The sequence below is a fragment of the Dioszegia hungarica genome (genome assembly GCF_025882075.1).
Source record: "Dioszegia hungarica strain PDD-24b-2 chromosome Unknown MKK02contig_7, whole genome shotgun sequence".
In the NCBI taxonomy this organism is placed as follows: Eukaryota; Fungi; Basidiomycota; class Tremellomycetes; order Tremellales; family Bulleribasidiaceae; genus Dioszegia; species Dioszegia hungarica.
Window position 1 is genome coordinate 731,687 of NW_026515769.1, and position 17,678 is coordinate 749,364.

The 17,678-nt window shown below is 56.8% G+C and overlaps 9 protein-coding genes across 9 annotated transcripts; 5 read left to right on the forward strand and 4 right to left on the reverse strand.

Moving 5' to 3' along the window:
- Positions 1 to 60: 60 nt before the first annotated feature.
- Positions 61 to 897, reverse strand: MKK02DRAFT_32310 (uncharacterized protein; the record flags this gene model as incomplete). The annotated part of the gene is made up of 1 exon (XM_053088482.1): positions 61 to 897. One exon carries the CDS (start codon positions 895 to 897, stop codon positions 61 to 63), a length of 837 nt encoding a protein of 278 aa, XP_052947248.1.
- Positions 898 to 1,201: 304 nt separating this feature from the next.
- On the forward strand, positions 1,202 to 2,977 carry MKK02DRAFT_43396 (uncharacterized protein; the record flags this gene model as incomplete). Its single annotated transcript, XM_053092398.1, has 6 exons — positions 1,202 to 1,215; positions 1,454 to 1,708; positions 1,770 to 2,079; positions 2,124 to 2,461; positions 2,506 to 2,623; positions 2,747 to 2,977. The coding sequence occupies 6 exons, from the start codon at positions 1,202 to 1,204 to the stop codon at positions 2,975 to 2,977; spliced, it is 1,266 nt and encodes a 421-aa protein (XP_052947249.1).
- Positions 2,978 to 3,036: 59 nt separating this feature from the next.
- Positions 3,037 to 3,753, reverse strand: MKK02DRAFT_24265 (putative cell viability protein; the record flags this gene model as incomplete). The annotated part of the gene is made up of 4 exons (XM_053086869.1): positions 3,037 to 3,177; positions 3,287 to 3,432; positions 3,502 to 3,596; positions 3,686 to 3,753. 4 exons carry the CDS (start codon positions 3,751 to 3,753, stop codon positions 3,037 to 3,039), a joined length of 450 nt encoding a protein of 149 aa, XP_052947250.1.
- A 240-nt stretch (positions 3,754 to 3,993) lies between these two features.
- On the forward strand, positions 3,994 to 4,677 carry MKK02DRAFT_43398 (uncharacterized protein; the record flags this gene model as incomplete). Its single annotated transcript, XM_053092399.1, has 5 exons — positions 3,994 to 4,044; positions 4,151 to 4,293; positions 4,387 to 4,470; positions 4,520 to 4,549; positions 4,602 to 4,677. The coding sequence occupies 5 exons, from the start codon at positions 3,994 to 3,996 to the stop codon at positions 4,675 to 4,677; spliced, it is 384 nt and encodes a 127-aa protein (XP_052947251.1).
- Positions 4,678 to 4,831: 154 nt separating this feature from the next.
- Positions 4,832 to 8,133, reverse strand: MKK02DRAFT_43399 (protein-nucleus import-related protein; the record flags this gene model as incomplete). Its single annotated transcript, XM_053092400.1, has 16 exons — positions 4,832 to 4,840; positions 4,890 to 5,183; positions 5,246 to 5,390; positions 5,439 to 5,519; positions 5,574 to 5,691; positions 5,740 to 5,778; positions 5,810 to 6,180; positions 6,229 to 6,473; positions 6,527 to 6,676; positions 6,735 to 6,834; positions 6,882 to 7,022; positions 7,080 to 7,201; positions 7,248 to 7,368; positions 7,417 to 7,800; positions 7,858 to 7,947; positions 8,012 to 8,133. The coding sequence occupies 16 exons, from the start codon at positions 8,131 to 8,133 to the stop codon at positions 4,832 to 4,834; spliced, it is 2,532 nt and encodes an 843-aa protein (XP_052947252.1).
- Positions 8,134 to 8,451: 318 nt separating this feature from the next.
- MKK02DRAFT_32314 (uncharacterized protein) lies at positions 8,452 to 13,136 on the forward strand (the record flags this gene model as incomplete). Its single annotated transcript, XM_053088483.1, has 13 exons — positions 8,452 to 9,168; positions 9,214 to 9,399; positions 9,448 to 9,954; positions 9,998 to 10,277; positions 10,333 to 10,610; positions 10,669 to 10,865; positions 10,912 to 11,662; positions 11,709 to 11,830; positions 11,875 to 12,297; positions 12,344 to 12,443; positions 12,492 to 12,689; positions 12,744 to 13,070; positions 13,125 to 13,136. 13 exons carry the CDS (start codon positions 8,452 to 8,454, stop codon positions 13,134 to 13,136), a joined length of 4,098 nt encoding a protein of 1,365 aa, XP_052947253.1.
- Positions 13,137 to 13,339: 203 nt separating this feature from the next.
- Positions 13,340 to 14,299, reverse strand: MKK02DRAFT_43401 (Fcf1-domain-containing protein; the record flags this gene model as incomplete). The annotated part of the gene is made up of 8 exons (XM_053092401.1): positions 13,340 to 13,361; positions 13,420 to 13,514; positions 13,570 to 13,640; positions 13,712 to 13,825; positions 13,875 to 14,005; positions 14,056 to 14,073; positions 14,149 to 14,217; positions 14,274 to 14,299. 8 exons carry the CDS (start codon positions 14,297 to 14,299, stop codon positions 13,340 to 13,342), a joined length of 546 nt encoding a protein of 181 aa, XP_052947254.1.
- A 458-nt stretch (positions 14,300 to 14,757) lies between these two features.
- On the forward strand, positions 14,758 to 15,979 carry MKK02DRAFT_43402 (uncharacterized protein; the record flags this gene model as incomplete). The annotated part of the gene is made up of 4 exons (XM_053092402.1): positions 14,758 to 15,060; positions 15,233 to 15,341; positions 15,428 to 15,865; positions 15,918 to 15,979. The coding sequence occupies 4 exons, from the start codon at positions 14,758 to 14,760 to the stop codon at positions 15,977 to 15,979; spliced, it is 912 nt and encodes a 303-aa protein (XP_052947255.1).
- A 318-nt stretch (positions 15,980 to 16,297) lies between these two features.
- Positions 16,298 to 17,674, forward strand: MKK02DRAFT_43403 (uncharacterized protein; the record flags this gene model as incomplete). Its single annotated transcript, XM_053092403.1, has 3 exons — positions 16,298 to 16,554; positions 16,688 to 17,028; positions 17,076 to 17,674. 3 exons carry the CDS (start codon positions 16,298 to 16,300, stop codon positions 17,672 to 17,674), a joined length of 1,197 nt encoding a protein of 398 aa, XP_052947256.1.
- Between the last annotated feature and the right edge of the window lie 4 nt (positions 17,675 to 17,678).

Sequence of the window (17,678 nt, forward strand, 5' to 3'; positions counted from 1 at the left end):
AGCACCCGCCGACTCCGCTATAATACGCAGCGTACCTCCCGTCTCAAAAACATACCCACATCAATCATCATCCGCAGCCGTCTCCGCTCCCTGCTTACCCTGCCCGCCGGCACGTCTGGCGATGGTCATCTTGCCGGCCGCCTGTGATTGCGAGAGCCCCAAGAGCTTGGCCAGGTCCGTATCATCGCCCCTGAGAGACCTGGAGACTGCGCTAGCCGAGCGGAGGGACAACTCGAGCGCCACTGCTCTCTGCCACAGCTCAGGCCGACAGCTGAAGCCCCTCGAGCAGGAAGTGCAGTTCCTTGGATACGAGCCGTCACGGTGGTCGACCGCGATGTTGGCGAGTTGGGTATCCAGGAGATCGAGACGAGATATAGTCTCCGCCATGACCATCGGGAAGAGCTTTGAACGCTCAGAGCCACCGTGTGATGAGAGCCAGGCACAAGCGGTCTCCAGCCAGGGATGGCTTTGAGGGACTTGGGTCAGCATGCGCAGATCATCTTGAGCGATCTTTCTGTTGAACAGTGCGGTGATTTGACTCTGAGCGCCTGCGATCTCACTTTCGAGCTCTCTGAACATCTCGACACTCCGGTCGTCGGCAGGCGGACAGAGAAGGGGTTGGTCGTCGTCCAGGAGCGTACTGTCCTCCCGCAGCCTTTGGATGAGCGTCTTGATTCTCCTCGAATGCTCCAGAAAGGTCTTTGCCTTGGCACGATCCATGACTGTCGTATGAACAATCTCAAACGGATCCAGCGCATCGCTGGCGTCAGACATGGTCGATGTGATCAGGGGTGATGATTCGTATGTGGCAAGCTCTTGTAAGCGAGTCAGACGGTGGAAGATCAGCGAGAGGGGACGGCGCAAGAAAGCACGAGCGGCGTCGCCCTCATGTGACATGCCGAATGGCAAAATCAGCGTGTCCATCCTTTCTGTGGTTGTGCCAGCCTGATGCCGTGCTCAAAAGGATGATGGTCGCAGTCAGCCACACATCGGCCAGCCAGGCATTCAAAGATAAGATAAGCTGACCACGTGGCTTACCGTACCGTAACCTCCGCGGGCCGCGGCGAGCGCGCCCTGGCTGCTTACAAGGATTTCCAGGGACGAATCGCGATGTCCAACGCTTGTGAGCTTGCCTCAAAGCCTCCCCTGTTGAGCTGGGGTACGGCTCAAGACCTGTCATACCTTGTCATACCGTACGCCTATGTCACCAGCTGTGTAAGCGGCCGAGACGAGCACGAGTTGGGTGATGACTCTCCCACCAACATACGCCAGGACGAGAGGAGCAGTGCGCACATTGGAGACAGACGACATCTCCCATGTTCCGTCCGCTATTACAGTGTGGTGTATTCAGCCCACCCGAATCAGCCCTAAAGGAACACTCAAGCTCCACGTTCCCGCATGGTCCGGCTCTCTTCCTCTCTTTCCACTGCACGCTGTGTCGCTGATCAAACAGGGGAGTAGCCCTCGTCCGCCCCATATCAAGCTCTACGGCCCTCGTCCCTGGAGATGACACGATCATTTCCGGCTCCCTCGAAGTGGTCATGGAATATCGAAGGAGATGTCGGGGTATATCGGTATTTGTGCAGGGTGTTTCCAGGGTGTGGATGGGCGATACGAGGGGATGGGAGGAAGATGGGATATTTGAGCGGGTGGTGCAGATCCAGAATGAGACGGAGCATGGGATGTGGTTAGAGCAGGGGAGTCAAGGGTGAGTCTCCTCCTTTTCTGTCCGTTTCTTTTTGCCTTCAAGGGAGCAGCTTATGCGCCAGCTTCTCCTTCAATCTTGTCCTTCCCGCCTCGCTCGCAACGCACGACTGCCACAAATACGGGGTCATCACATATCACCTCTACGCGCACGTCCAGGGATGTGCCAAATCCTCCAGCGGCGGCATACTCGGGGCGTTACGCGGACGCGGAGCAGCAACAGCTGAATGGCTGGATGGGGACCTCTTCGTCAAGCGAAACCTGCTCGTTCATGCCATTACGAGCCCCAATGGCGGTGTGCACCAGCTGAACCTCGAGCGGAGGGGCGAGATCCAACATTTAGGCTTGTGGGGCATCAGTGCGGTAACCGATCTGGTACGCTACGGTGCTCCGAAGTATGTCCTGCTTACTATTATCAGTGGTCAATATCTGCCGTATTCCTGCTCACAATCTCCCTGCCCACCCCTTCACCTCAAACTACCATCTTCCTCATCCGCGTCGTTTTGGCCCAGTCATACACCATTTCCTCTCCCCGCTCGCCGGACGACCCGCCAACACATCCAGAACCGACGCGGTCGATGGTGCTATACCAAACGGGTCGCACTCACGCTTCAGGCGAAAAGTTCCCGGGACATACCGTGAACAGCCTGTGGCGCGGACCGGAGGCGGGCGGATCGCGCGGAGACGGACGATGGGCAATAAAGGCGATAGTGAGGGTGCCGACACACGAAAAAGTCCGGCCTAGTACGCATGAAGGGTGAGTCAGATCCCGCTCCGACAGCGCGGCTTTCTGATCAGCAGCACGATAACGCCGATACGTGTCACACATCGGCTCGACCTACAAGTCTTCTTCTCTGTTGAGGGCGAACTCGCCGATGGGGACCCCTGCGATGGTCCCGGAGAGCTGCAAATGATGCAGGTCGGCTCGCCAATATCTATCCCTTCTTGCTGTTGCACAATACCCTCGCTCGATCTTCCGCCATGTAAGCTCGATTTGACTGATTGGATGCCAAAAGAATAAGCTGAAGTGTTGGATACGCAGAATGACGCCGAGGGCCTCAAGGAGTTTGATCAGCTATTCCAAACGCCCGCAGCGCAATTGGGGTGCATGTGCGGCTGTACGCTGGAGGAGCTTAGTGCCCCGCTGGAGCAGCGGATGCTGTCAACCGACCCCGACGATTTCTGGAGACATGAGACTGGGGATGAGGGCTCAGCGACGGAGGAGGGAGTCGTCAGCGGTTGGAAATACACCGATATGAATCCTGCCCTTTAGTCTCGTCAAGGTTAGCCTCTTGAAGCGGTGTCTCCGATCATCGTACATCCCCGCTACAATCAAGCCTGGGTCTCCGAGCTCGCGCTCGCTGCGCCACCTCCTCGTTGCTTGACCACCGGATCCCATGCCCTGATCTTTGGTACGACGGTTGAGTATGGCTTGTACGCGCCTCGTGTTCCGGTCAAGTTCTCCTTGAAGTCCTAAAATTTCGTCAGCAATTCCCCTTATATCACGTCGAGTTCAAGTCTTTCCATTCCCAAGCCAGTGTCCGTTGATTTCTCCCCACTGCGATGGCAAAAGCAAACTCACAGCAAGCCATGGTGGTCGGCTGGCATTCATGATCGGGTCGGTAGGTGGCGGGTCTTTCCTGATGTGGTGCAGCCATGAGTGCCACTCTGGAACGGCTTGCGAGGCGTTGAAATCGTCTTGCGCATAGTCTACCCAGCGTTGACGGCCTGCCACCGTCAGTATGTATTCAATTAGGCGTCGGGCCATGTCGGCAAGATCTGGGCACCTTGACATACCAGGAACCTCCTCCATGGGGTTGTTGTTCTCATAGTATCTGTTCCCCATCTGATCCGTTCCGACATGTGTCCCCATCTTCGCATCTCCGATGTACCTATCATATCAGCCCACTCCTTTTGGCGCCTCTTGACCCGCGCTCTCTTAGAGGGAGGCTCGCTCTCCCTCGGCAACGCCCAGACTCACGTCATATTTCTGAACCACTCCTTGAATCCCACCGCGCGCATGTTCTTGATTGTCCGTACGATACTCATCCTGCCCTTCTATTTTTGATGTAAGGAGTAACAGTAGCAGATGAGGATCGTCCTTGGGCGGATTGGCTGAACAGAGCTTGGGTGAGGGACGGAAGTTAATTTTAGGCTTTGGGATGGTCCGTGCGTCAGGCACGCACCAAATAGGTTTTGAAAGTTCGCCTCAGCCAACGACTTGCTGCATAGACACTATACCTCTATCTTCACCGACCATCTCTACAGCAGCATATATCATAGTCCACCATGCCCCTCTACGAGCTCTTCTGTATCGCCTCGCATAATCCCACTTCGCCGGTACGTACCACTAGGGGGAAGAGAGGGGATTGGGGAGGCAGTCCATATGAATCTGCCTGTTCTTCCTCTCCCGGACTACCAAGACTCTGCCTCAGCTGATCCTCAGGCAAACTTGCGACAACTTATCGATGGTATCGCTAGGCAAATACATTCCTCGGGCGGTGTCGTACGGGATATGAAGTCTCTGGGCGTGGGATTGACATTACCGATGCGGATGCGGGCGAACCAGCAATATCATACTCGCGGAGAGTGAGTCCGGAGTTCACTTGGACCAGACCACACTCCTCTCTGAATGATGGAGCCGAGTTGGACCATAGGCTGGGACAGTGTGCTGACTTACAGCCATTTCACCATGCTGTTCGATACATCACCACCTGTGCTCAAGCGATTAGAGGGGACATTACGCGCCGACCCACTTGTCGTCAGGTGAGCTGCGACATTCTCGATAAAGGATAACTCCAGCTGACATGTACAGGTGGACAACGTTGAAGAAGGGCGAAGCAATGTAAGCTTCCTCAATCACCTCAGAGAGTCGGATGACAGCTAACACCTTTCAGAAAGGACCTCAACCCGACACCGGACCCAACGATAAAATGGGAGCATCCCACCAACAGGTCGTACTCAGAGTACTAGCGGTCCGGATTGCTTGTCTGGAAGGATCGGGGACGAAGTGCTCTACTCGATCGAGAAGGAAAGGTGGTTGGGCTGGACCACAGGCGTAGGCACGCCGGGATCGGCCGGAACGCAAGATGTACATGCAAGGTGTAACGATCGCAGCCCCAGACAGCTACCGACTCTGAGCGATCAGCTGATATCCCCTGGACTCTGCCTTCGGACCAACTCACAAAGATCGCATCCTCCTTCCATCTTCTCTGTCTTCCTAACCAGCCCACCGGGACAGCTTTCGACTGACTCCGCTTCGCCCCGCCCAAAACAGCCGCCAAATGCTCGTGAACCACCTTGTTCCCAAGATCATGCCACGCCGAAAGCATCAGATCCTGTTCGAGCTTGTACCGCTTCTCAGCGGCGCCCAACTCTGACCGTGCTGCGTCCAGGTCCACCTGAAGTCGGGCGATTTGGGATTCGTATGATTTTTGAGCTTCCTCGAAGACAGAGTAGTCGGGCTCAGACTCTGGCGGCTGAGATGTCAGCTCGTGGCTGTGGAGCGTGGATATATTGGGCGCCTCGTAAGCTGACTCACCGCAGAAAGATCATGGCCCATTGAGCGATCTGCGTGTAGCCGTTCCACCTCCCTCCGAAGCGACTGATTCAGCTCGACGAGGTCCAGAAGCCTCTCGCTGGTCTGGGCAGATACTCCGCCCTTCGCCAACTGTGCCTTGAGATCCCTATAACGTCAGCTTATGGCTTAATATGCCCGGATAAGCTGTACCCACCCAAACTCCATCTCCCTCAGGACAGCTTTCTCGCGCTGATCAACATCGGTCGCCTGCAGGTCCACTTTCTGGTTGAGAAGCCTATACTATCAGTCGCTCCCCTTCGAGCATGACCGATTGTTGCCCGTCACGTACACTTTGATCTCCTCCAGCCGGAACCGATCCTTCTCCTTCAGACCATCAATTTGGTCGCGCATATCCCCAAGGCGCTCCTCCATCGCTCTTACGTCCTCACGGGCCGTCTGCCGAAGGGCTAGATATATCAGCTGATACTCCGCCGTTACGACACCATCTAGCTGACCTTTCAGCACATCTCGCTGGTCTATGTCCACCAGCGTCACTGTCATTATCAGCTCCCTTCCCTCCCCTACAGACTGAAGTAGACTCGCAGTCCTCCCTCGCATCCCTCAGTTCCCGCTGCACACCCTCCGCCTCCCGCCTCACCAGCTCGATCTCCTCCTCCAAACCCTTCGTCGCCCGCTCAACCTCCTCCAGCTGCATCTGCAACGCAGCAGCCATCGCAGCAGACCCTTCTCTGCCTTTTGTGATAGCGTCCAGTCTCGCTTCGAGCTGGAGGTTGTCTCGACTGGCGGAGAGATAGTCTGCTTGGTAGCGATCCCGAGATTTCTGAGCGTCCGCGAGTAACGATTCCAGCACCGAAGTCTGGGAGCTTGATCCGCCGTTGGGATCAGAAGTATGACTGGCAAGCTCGCGCTCCAATCGGCGGATCTTAAGCTTCAGGCTAAACAATCAGCTTCCATACCTCATGGGTGGTAGGTTGGTAGCTCACTCGGTCCTCGTCTCTGCCGGGCTCGTCAGAGCGTCCAGCTCAGCATCAAGACTGCCCTTCACGCCCTCGGCCTGATCACCAGCCAGAGTCTTGCCCTCGCTGTGCACACCTCCGCTCGAACCGAGCTCCATCTCCCGAGCTTTCTGCCTGTACAGCTCAAGATCCTCTTTGTCTAGCTCATGCGCCAATTCTGTTTCTGCCAACTGGATCCGGACCGCCTCGAGCTGAGCTGTGAGACCTGCAAGCTAATCTATCAGCTACTCCGCCCAGCGTCGAGATGGAGGAGTACGAAGCTCACCTCGACCGTCTGCTCCGCCGTCTGCTTCTCCAGCGCGGCGATTTGCGCTCGACTACCCTCCGTCCCTATTTTACTCTGACCAGCCCGCCGCAGCTCGCTCTCCAGGCCATTATTGATGCTCAGCAGCTGGGCATTCTCTTCTTCGAGATTCTGTCAATCAGCGTGCTGTCTTGATGTCCACAAACGTCGCCAAAATGTTAGCACGTACCTTGAGTTCCCTCCGGACGGACGCTGCATCGTCAAGCTTCTTCTTGTACTTCTCGATGACGTTCTCGCTCTTTTGCAGCTTCGCTTGCATGCCTCGGAACCTGCTATGTGAGCTTATGGTCGCCAAGCGCCAAACATCGAAGCTCACTCATCTAGCTGATCCTTCATCTTGGCTGCTTCAGCCGCTTCCTCCTCTAGATGCTCCATCGCGGTGCGCAGATCTTCCAGCTCGGAGGTCTTGCCAGAGAGGTCGTCCTGAAGCTTTGCGACTGTTTCTTCCGCTTTGAGCCTGCCGCATCAGCGCAGTATCAGAAGGGCAAGAAGACGGGCAGAGTGAACGTGCAACTCCGCTCGGAGACTAGCAGCATCACTCCCTGCCCCTTGACTGGTCCTCAGGCTGGCTGCTCCCGTCTCACGGGAAGAAGCTAATCGAGCGAGTGCGTCGTCTCTTTCAGATTTTGCCTCTTCCTGAGCTGGTCAGCTATCTCACACGGAGCTGTGATGGTCGGCTTACGAGAGTAGCAGTCATCTCGTCGACCTGGTCTGCCATGGTCTCGCACTTCAATCGTAGCTCTTCGTTCTCATGGGAAAGCCGGTCCCGCTCCGCCCGCAGCGCTCCAGGAGGAGAAGCCGGGCTTTCTTGTCAGCTTGTTACCGATATCGACCAGCCAGGCTAAGCTCACCGCATCGTCCCCTTCTTCACTGGCGAGTCCTTCCGACTCAGCCTCCCCATGATCCCTCCAGCCTCGCCCTCTGGCTCCCCCTCTTCCCCTTCGCCACTCTCCTCAGGCGGCATACTCCCCATGACCTCCTCAATAGCCTTCATAAGCTCCGCCATGTGCCCCTCCCCCAGCCCCTGGATCTTGGCTATCACCCGCTCGTTCCCTGGTGCCCAGACTGCCACGCATAGGACCATACGAGCGAGCTGGAGGAGACCAGCTGTGCCTTCTGGTGAAGAGGGGGATTTGACGATGGCGGAGAAGGGGGGTTCGAGAAGGGTGGATGCGGAGAGAGGGTGATGGGGCGGAGGGAGTGGGAAGGAGAGGAGGAGGCGATGTATACGTTTGCTAATCTGTCAGCTGATGCATCGCCTGAAGTTGGCGGGTCTAAAGAAGCTGACGTACAGAGCATTAGTCTTCAGTACCCAATTATCAGGACTGCTCGGTCCAGCTCCAGGACCTCGAGCTGGCGGGTTCTTGAAGTGCGTTGGGTCCCTAAGCGGCGTCAGCTGAGTCAGTTCGCTACACTGAGATCCCAATGTGCAGCTGCGGTACTCACACTGAGCTGAGCAGCTCCATGAACGCCCGCCCATCAGCGAGGTGGTCAAAGGAGGTGATTCGCCGAGAGGGCCTGAACGAGTTGATCCACGCTACGAGCGCTGCTTGTTCTTGGCGCGACATGATGAGGTCCAGCCTCTCCCTGGTAGCGTTCGATGCTGGCTGTGCGACGAAGTGGATAGCAAGAAGCGAGGGATAAGGTGGATGTCGAGTTGAGGAATGCGGAGGCGCATGCGGGGACCCTTTGGTTTCAGGTATTACATAATTGTGATTAGGAAATGGGCGATTATTATTACGGTACTCTATTGTTATTGTGGGCGCGAAAGGGTGACGCGACTTGCTTTCCTTTGGCTGCAACTTTTGGTTGTTCTCACATATCACTGCACAGCTTGTTCTCTTCTTGTTGCTTGACAGCTCTCCCGACCGGTCCTCTTGACCATCATGTGGGCCAAAACAAAAGCCGAGCCGCCCTCGCAGGGACAAGAACGCCCGGCCAAAAGACCCCGTCTTTCGCAGGACGACCGCGACCGGGGGCGGGATATCAAGCCCAAATCACACACTCCATTAGCGCCCGGACCTCGCCCAAAGCAGGAGAATGCACACCGGAGCATCACGTCCATGACCAAGGAGGAACAGGAGCTCATGGATACGCTCCTGTCGGGACTGGAGGCGTCCATGTTTGACGACATGTCGTCCTCCCAGCCTCAGCCTCAGCCCCCGGCTCGGTCGCAGCTGTCGCGGTCGCCGGTCAAGGCCAAGCGGACGCCGTTGAAGCCGAAGGCGGTGCGAGCGATGAGCCCCGTCAAGGCAAATATACCGCGCCCGCTTCCTTCGACCAGGCCGGCGTACGCGAAGCCAACGGCGGCGGCGGGGGTGGTCAAAGCGCAGCGCGAGCCCTGTGCGGTCAAGCTCGAGCGCCCCTCTCAGGCGGTCACGGTCAATCTTGAGCCGCCTCAGCTTAAGCTCGAGCCCGTCCAGGTCCAGGCCAGGCTCGAGCACCCTGCCTATCCCTCTCCTCCTGCTCTGGTCCCGCTAGAGAAGGATGCGAACTCAGAGAAGACGCTACTGGACGACGACGACATGTACACTTTCGATTTTGATCTTTCGGATCTGTCTGCTTTCGATGCGGATCTGCTCATGGCTCCACCCCCACCACAAGTCAGTCAGATCTTACTAGGCCATGGAGGTAGAGCTGATAGGCAGGTCCGATACCCCATACTTCATCCGGACGTACCTCCGCCTCCCGAGGGTTTTACATCCACGCCCTGGCTTCGGTGCACGGTCAGGCACATTTTCCATGGTATCCATTTTGCCGATGGTAAAGCCCCGGATGCTACCGCTCTGCTACGCGCATCCTCCTCGTCAGCCGGGGGCTCGGCTTCGAGCAAGGTGAGCTTTAGCGCGCAGGAAGATACAGCGCTGTAGCTGATATTTCAGACTCTTCTCGTCGAAAATGCCAAAACCCCGGCACTCTTAGTCGTCCACCTCAAAGAACGCTGGATCGATGTCGCCGTCCGGGTGGACGACACCGTCAACATCATCTCTCCCTCACTCCTATCTCCCATCTCGATCACCTGCAAAGACCCCTCCACCTTCCTGATCCTCCACCCCGACCTCATGTTGACCATGACGACCATCGCGAATGCCATGCCCTGTCCCCGGAAGCCGATCCTCCAGTCGCTCATCCGCGTACCTGGCCCTTCGAGCAAGGCCGTCCTCTACGGTAATCTGGGGCATGCGCTTTTACAGGGCGCTTTGCAGGATCAGGAGTTCAAGGCGGCTGTGACGGAAGAGAGGCTGGAGAAGGAGATGCAGAAGGAGCAAACGCGGATGGAAGTATGGGGGGCGGGACTGAATGTTCGGGATGTGCAGGATGAGGTGGGTGGACGGGCTGGGAAGGGGTTCGAGACGTTTGCGGACAAGTGGGTGGGGCCGGAGCCCAAAGTGAGTCAAAGCTCTTCTGGAATGATCATACACTGACTCTCAGGCCGATGGAGATCTGCACTCCATGCCAGGCGACGCCCAGTCCCTGCTCAGTATCACCGGCCTACACGAGATCGAAGAGGACGTCTGGTCCCCCAAGTGGGGCCTCAAGGGGAAAGTCGACGCCTCCGTCCAGGCGTCCATTGTCCTCGACCGAAAGATCAAGAATCCAGCCAAGGAGATCCATGTCGCCCCGCTGGAAATCAAGACGGGGAGGTCTATTGGGGTGATGAATCATCGGGCGCAGACGATGCTATATACACTGTTGATGGAGGATCGATATGGTATGTCTGCTGGCTCGAACACGATAGGGTTCTGGGAGATAGCTGACGGATGTAGGCGTACCTGTCCCCGCTGGACTGCTTTACTATTCTCAGCTCGATACTGTTTTGCGCGTCGAAGCGAGACCAGCGGAGATCCGGGCGTTGATCACAGCGCGGAACGAGCTCGCCTCGTACCTCATCAAAACGCGAAAGCTCGCGGTTGCGCCGGACGCGGTGTCAGGCGGAAGCACGCAGCCTGCGGATCTGGAGGATAGCTTCTTACCGCCTACGATCGACTCGGCGCGAGAGTGCAAGACGTGCTATGCGGTTGATACTTGCATGCTGTATCGGAAGGTGAGCTAAAAGGCGCTGACGTTCCCCCCGAGCTTGTCAGCACTAGCTAACGGGACAGACGACAGACAGAGTACCGGTAGAGGAGGACGATCCGATCGGCTCGCTATACGAGGAGAAGATGGGGCATATGACGGAGAAGGATAGCGAGTTCTTCCGGAAGTGGGAGAACTTGTTGACTGTGGAGGAGCAGGATATTGGGCGGTTGCGGAAGGAGCTGTGGACGATGGGTGCGGAAGAGCGGGAGAAGCGGGGCAGGTAAGCTAGAGTTATCAGTCCGCACGATTCGAAGTTCACACCACAGATGCTTCGGCAATATGGTCATTGACTCGTACACCAACGACGTCGGAACCTCCCTCGCCAAGATCCACCGACACACCTACACCTTCGCACGAGCGGCCTCCGTCCTCCACACCGCGACCCAGTCCGGCCGGACCAACCTCCTTTCTGGCCACATCACCCGCGGCGACCCCGTCAATATCTCCATCGAGCCCGATCTCCTCTGCCTCCAACGTGGCTTCGTCACCGAGCTCACGGCCGAGCACATCTCTATCGGCGTCACCTACACCATCGACACTGCCGCCCTTCTCAAGCGCACCGTCCACCGCGTCAAGCAGCGGGATACGAGCAGCACCGACCAGCTCATCTTCCGGATCGACAAGGACGAGATGATGTCTGGGATAGCCAAGATGAGGAACAATCTCGCCCAACTGTTCTTTGCGGGCGGGGACGAGAAGCGGCGGTCTCTCATCGTTCACGATGCGGTACCGCGCTACGACCTGTCGCGCGTGCCTATTCCCGAGGAGATCCCGGCGTCCCTCAATGAGGATCAGGTAGCGGCGATGAGCAAGGTCTTGACTGCCGAGGACTATGCGCTGATTCTTGGGATGCCGGGGACGGGCAAGACGACGACGATTGCGGAGATTATCAAGGCGCTGGTGGGGAGGGGAAAGAGCGTGTTGCTCGCGAGCTATACCCATTCGGCGGTGGATACGATTCTGATGAAGCTGGTCAACGAGAGCTTTGGGATATTGCGTTTGGGTAACATCGACAAGGTGAGCTGCGTCTGATGCAGCGGCGGCCGAATCAGCTGATATTCAGGTTCATCCCGACGTACAGCACCTCACGCTGGAAGCCATGAACAGCTCGACCTCGATGGCTCAGCTCGAAGAGCGCCTCATGGGTCCTCCAGTAGTAGCCACCACCTGTCTCTCCATCGAACAGTATGCCTTCCCTTCCTCCTTTCGCTGCATGCGCTGACTTCCAGCCCACTCTTCTTCCGCCGCAAGTTCGACTACTGCATAATCGACGAAGCCTCCCAAATCACCCTTCCGACCATCCTCGGCCCACTCCGATTCGCAGAGACCTTCGTACTCGTCGGAGACCACTACCAGCTCCCGCCCATTGTCAAGAACCACGAGGCGCGCAAGGCCGGTCTGGACGTTTCCCTCTTCAAGCTCTTGTCTGATCGACGGCCCGAAGCGGTCGTTGATCTACGGTACCAGTATCGGATGAATGAGGATATTATGAGTTTGAGCAATACGCTGGTTTATGATGGGAGGTTGCGGGTGGGGAATGAGAGGGTGGGGAGGAGGGGGTTGGTTTTGCCGATGAAGAAGGGGTGTGGCGGTCAGGAGAAGGGGTGCATGGATCCGGAGGAGTGTTGGGTGCAAAGTCTGCTGAAGGAGAGGTCAGTTTATATGCGTCTTCAGTGGTGCAGAAAGCTCATAAGCCAGTGTCAAGGCTGTCTTTGTCGATACGGACGGACTCCCCGCGGAAGAAACTCGAGTTGGTGATCTCGTCCAGAACCCGACTGAAGCTATCGTCGTCCGACAGGTGAGTTAGCCTTGTCGTATACTCGCGGCAGCCAAACTGACAGTTCAGTTTGTTCAAGCCCTGACTGGAAATGGGATCAAGGAGGAGGACATCGCCGTCATCACGCCATACAGACAACAGATCAAAGTTTTGAATGGGCTGTTCAAGGACAAGCCGAAGGTGGAGGTCATGACCGCCGACAAGTCCCAGGGGAGGGACAAGGACGTCGTCTTGATCAGCTTGGTCAGGTCGAACGAGGTCGGAAATGTGAGCAGTGACTGGAGACAGCTCGTGGTCTCAGAGTCTCAGCTGATCAGACAGGTCGGAGACCTCCTACGCGATTGGCGACGAATCAATGTCTCCTTCACCCGAGCGAAAAAGAAGCTCGTTATGTTCGGCTCGCGCAAGACGCTCGGGACGGATAAGCTGCTCGGTGACTTCTTGGCGCTCATGGAGAGGAAACAGTGGATATATACCTTGAAAAAGGGGGCGGAGGCGGTGCACCCGCTTGAGAGTGGCGTAAAGGTGGAGATGGATGAAGCGGGGCGGAAGGCGCAGAAGGAGAAGGAGAAGGGGGCGGGGAGGAAGGTGGGTAAAGTGGGAGAGGCGATTTTGGCTGGGAATCCGTTTGTCAAGGAGATTATGCGCGTGAGTCAGCTATGCACCACCGATCTACGAAGAGTGGTTAGCTGACCTTCGCAGAATGAGGCGTAGATCATCGACGACCTGTCTTTGGGCTTAATCTTGCTTGAGTCGCCCTGCTCCTTACACAGGACAATTTCTCGCCATCAAAGATTCCAGTAGATCCTGTATGAACAGTGCCCGACTTGTTGTAACTCGTAGATTACAAACATGCATGTCTTGTATACAGTAAATGGACCAGTAGAAGCCGGCGCAAACAGAAAGAGTCGAAACGATCAGATGAAGCTGGCTCCTCCGCTGCCAAGATCAGCTGGGTCCACGGCAAGGGTATTCAGCTGGAAGGCGCAAGACGTACTCGGGTAATCTTTCAATCTGATATCGGTGCTTCACAACAAACATGAGCGGTACACCCGGTACCTTCCGTATCCGGCGGCGGAGATCTCTATCGCACTGTAATAGTCAGCTAGTTGATCGTGCGGAAGGCAACGGGCGTTCGCGAGCTCACCGTAGCTACGACATAGCACTTGTGCACCGTTACTCGCTGGACGAGGCAGTCATCCGCATACGTTCCACCATCTGAAGCTGTCAGCTACCCTCGCTCACAACAAAGTACTGGATTGAACAGCTGGATATAGCCTTCTACTCACGATCGCAGTGTAGACGCTCAAAGCGAGGATCCTTCGCTATCCGCAATGCCAGCCTATACTTCGGTCCCAGCTTCTCCAGCTCGGCAAGCACACAGTCGGTGATGGTTGGTATACCTGATCGGCGTCAGCTCTCAGCTTCTCGGACAGAGTCCAAAGAGCGTACACTTAGCCATCAAGCAGTCCATCATCCCCTGTACAAGCTCAATCTTGTTCTGGATGCTGAAATTGATAAAGTTGGTATCGACCAATACCCGATATGGCGGTCCGAGGTCTGTGTTGTGCGACAAGAACAGTCTGGGAGTCAGTCATAAGTCCCCTACTCTCATGAGCGTGCTGATACGTACGATGAGGATACCTGCGCTCTGATACATCAGCTCCGACCCATGTCCACCGGCAGAGTTGATCGTCAAACGCCTGCTCAAGGAGACCGGACTTACACTTTTTTCTTCTCCTCGATCGCCTTCTCCTTCTCGGCCTTCTTGGCTGCCTTCTCTACATTCTCCTTTCTGCTTCATCAGCGCCCACTCGCCGTTAAGCCCAGAAGCGTCGCGGCTCAACGCACAATCTCGGATCACTTGGCTTGATCATTCGCTTCACCGCTGCGAACTTGCGTGTCTTGCTTGCTTTTCCCTGCAAAGTCAGGTGTGGATCTGAGCACACCGGTGACTTCTCTTGACTTACCATGGTAGCTGATGTTCTGCTCTGTTGTGAGAGTGAAGACGAGAGTCAATAGCAAGCTTGTCGCTGTTGCCACCGGCCAGAACCTTTAAAATCCTGGCTGTGAATTACGGCAACGAGGGGCTCCGAGGCGGAGTCCGGGCTTGATTCTGCAAATTCCACCTCGTCCGGGCTAAATTCTTCCGGATTTCCGGCTCGGCCAAGTGACCTTGTTGAGGCGAGCGAGAAAGCCTCCACTTGGCTCGACCGGCCACCTTCCCATCACCTTTCTTCCTATTCCGCCTACCTACTTTGACACCGTCAGCCCATCTTCTCTAGCTCCACACATCTTGCAGAGATCTGCCAGCCACGGAATACCTCAAAGAACTATGGCACCAGCAGACGACTTCGCCCCGGCCGGGTCTCAAGGGACAGGAACCAACAAACGCCCTCGTCCATCCACAGGCGCCCCGTCCGGGTCTCAAACAGGTACACCTGCCGCGCAGGGTGCGGACTACACCGCAAGCGGGCCGAGAACGAAGCGCAAGAAGCCAGATAATGGGATTGGAGGGGCGAATGAGGTGGCTCCTTCGAGAGCGGCGGGGAGGGGGCGGGGGAAGGCGGCTGCTCAAGGGGACGATAGGGATAAGGACGATGAGGGGGAGGTAGGGGATGGTGAGATTGTGACGAAGGTGAGTGAAGGATCTGTGCGATGTGTCAACGTGGGGGAGGGCGATGTGTGTGGCGCGAGGGGGTAGGTGCTCGATACAAGGGCTTGTCAGGTTGAAGGCGAGCTTGGTTCGGGCGTGATGGCGCGAACCTGCGCAGTCAGATACTTGCCCTAGTACTTTTGCTGACGCTCAGATCGACTTTAAGACCCTTCCGCCAGAAACGCTGTATCGATATCTGGAACAGCACGAGCTACTACCGAAATGGCCTATATCTCCATGGAGTGAGGAGCCAGTGACACAACGTGAGTTTAGACCCAAGGGAATCATCCACCATTTCCGCTTCCTCTTTTGTTCTCCTGATTGCTCTCGATCACCGCTAAGTCATCAGCCCACATGCTCTACGCCCCCGTACTCCGCCAAGCACCCGCTTCTCCCCCACCTACCGCCCCCACCCCCGCGGGCGAAACCGACCGCTCCACCTCCCTCGCACCCGGCCTTGATCCGAATCGCGCATCCGAAGATCCCCAAAGTGCTCTAGGCGACGGGGGAGCCGGATCCATCCTCGGCCTAGGTCCCGAAGACGAGTCCGCACCCGCACCCACCACGCGCTCGAAAACCGCGCCGGGCCGTAAAGCACCCACACCGCCTCCTGTCATTCCGGGCCCCGAGTACCGCACGCGCGTCATGACGCTGAGTGATGTGATTGCTGCGAGGGATGTGTTGGCGGAGAAGGCGAATGTTCATTGGGCGAAGGGGCTCGGAGGGGGACAAAACAAGGAGAGCGAGACTATTGTGAATTTCTTGTACAAGAATAAGGTCGGGGCAGGTGAGTTGTCCATAGCGATCCCATCTGAGACGGCGGGAAGCTGACAGCTCAGGTCGTCTCTTGAGGGTGTACAATCCCGCGTACCCGGCTTATGGCCATCATCACACCGCCTGAAATTAGGCGATCATGTCCGCTCATCACTGGAGCGAGCGGGTCGGGACCCATATTTTGTAAATTCATTACCGTTCCTTCTTGTCTAGGTGTCTATGATCCTCATGAGCGACCTAGCAGTACTGTAACTCCGCGGCCACGTCGTCGCAGGTATCGAAGCTTCCGACTAGTCGTCTACACATGCCATAGCAACAGCAAGCTGTCTCTGGCCAGTCCGTGCGTCATGAAACGTTGAGCTTCAGCCTGCAGCTGGGCGCTGGGCGCTGGCAGCTCGCCCACGAGACATTGCTCTTCTACTTGCACCGCTAGCCATCATCCACCATGTCCTCCCCCACGCCTCAACTCGGCTCACTCCAACGCCGCCTGACCGACCTGCACACATATCAGCTCCCGCGCTTACGCAGCTGTACTGGCCCGATCGGGCTGCACGGGGAACTTACAGACGAGCTTCGGCTGGACCTGGCGGGTTTACGGCGGGGGCTTGAGGTGGCCAGGGAGGAGGTGGAGATGCTGCAGGGATATGAAGAGCGAGAGGGGGGATGGAGAGTGTATGAAGAGCTGGAGAGGGAGTATAAGCGGTGAGTACTGGAAGCGACATTCACTTGCACATCTACCGTTTGCCTTCTGCTGTATTTGATCAGGCCGTTCTCTAGGCTTCAGGCCATGCATGAGACCAAGAATGAAGGCAGAGAGTTCAGCTTATATCCGTAGTGCTAGGACAGAGTATCGCTCCGCCCTCCTCTACTCCAAGTCCCGTATCTCAACCACAAAAGCGCCCATCCCCGGAAAACCCACCGCCGCGGATATGCGATATGAGCTGCAAGATCCCTCTGTGGCTGCTGCATCGTCTTCTTCGTCCGCGTCTGCGTCGGCGGGGAAAGGTCCTGAACGGTCCAACTCGACGACGTACCCACCCCGGTCTGCCGATTTTGGGCGAGGCGAGCAGGATGCTGTTCAGACCAAGACGAACGAGGTGACGGATGCGCTGAGGCGGACGTTGGGGACGATGCAGGTCGAGCTGGAGAAGAGCGTGATGAGTGTGCAGATGCTAGGTGCGTCTGTCGCTCCTCTGACACAGTTGCCATCAGCTTCTTGACAGAAGTATGGGCAATACAGGCTGACACCCCGTTAGAAGACTCTACCCGCACCCTCCGCTCCACATCGGCATTATACGATACCTACACTTCCCTCCTCACTACCTCGACCCAGCTCGTCAAGGCGCTGGAAAGAGCAGACTGGTATGACCGCCTCGTGATCGCCCTCGCGTTCCTGCTGTTTCTTCTGGTGGTCGGGTGGGTCATCAAGCGCCGAGTACTGGATAGGGTCGTTGGCGGCGTAGGGTGGTGGGTCGGCGGCAGTGCGAGATTGGTCAAGATGGGTCTTGGAGGTGGACGGGGGAAGGCGGTCAAGCAGGGGGTGAAGGTGGGGACGGCGGTGAAGGGAGAGGTAGGGAAGAAAGGTGCTGAGAGTCTAGCGAAGACAGTGAGCGGAGTGACGGGGTCGGTTCTGGCGGGGGCGTCGACAGTGACTGCTGCTGCTAGTGTGCTGAGCCGCAGCAACGAGGGGAAGATGGACACAGTAGGATCTGTGGAACCATCTCCAAGTCTGGCAGACTCCGTTGTAGCTCCCCCACCACCCTCTTCCGCATCTGCCATCTCTCCCCCAGATCCCAGTAGTAGCGCACACGACGAGTTGTAGACAT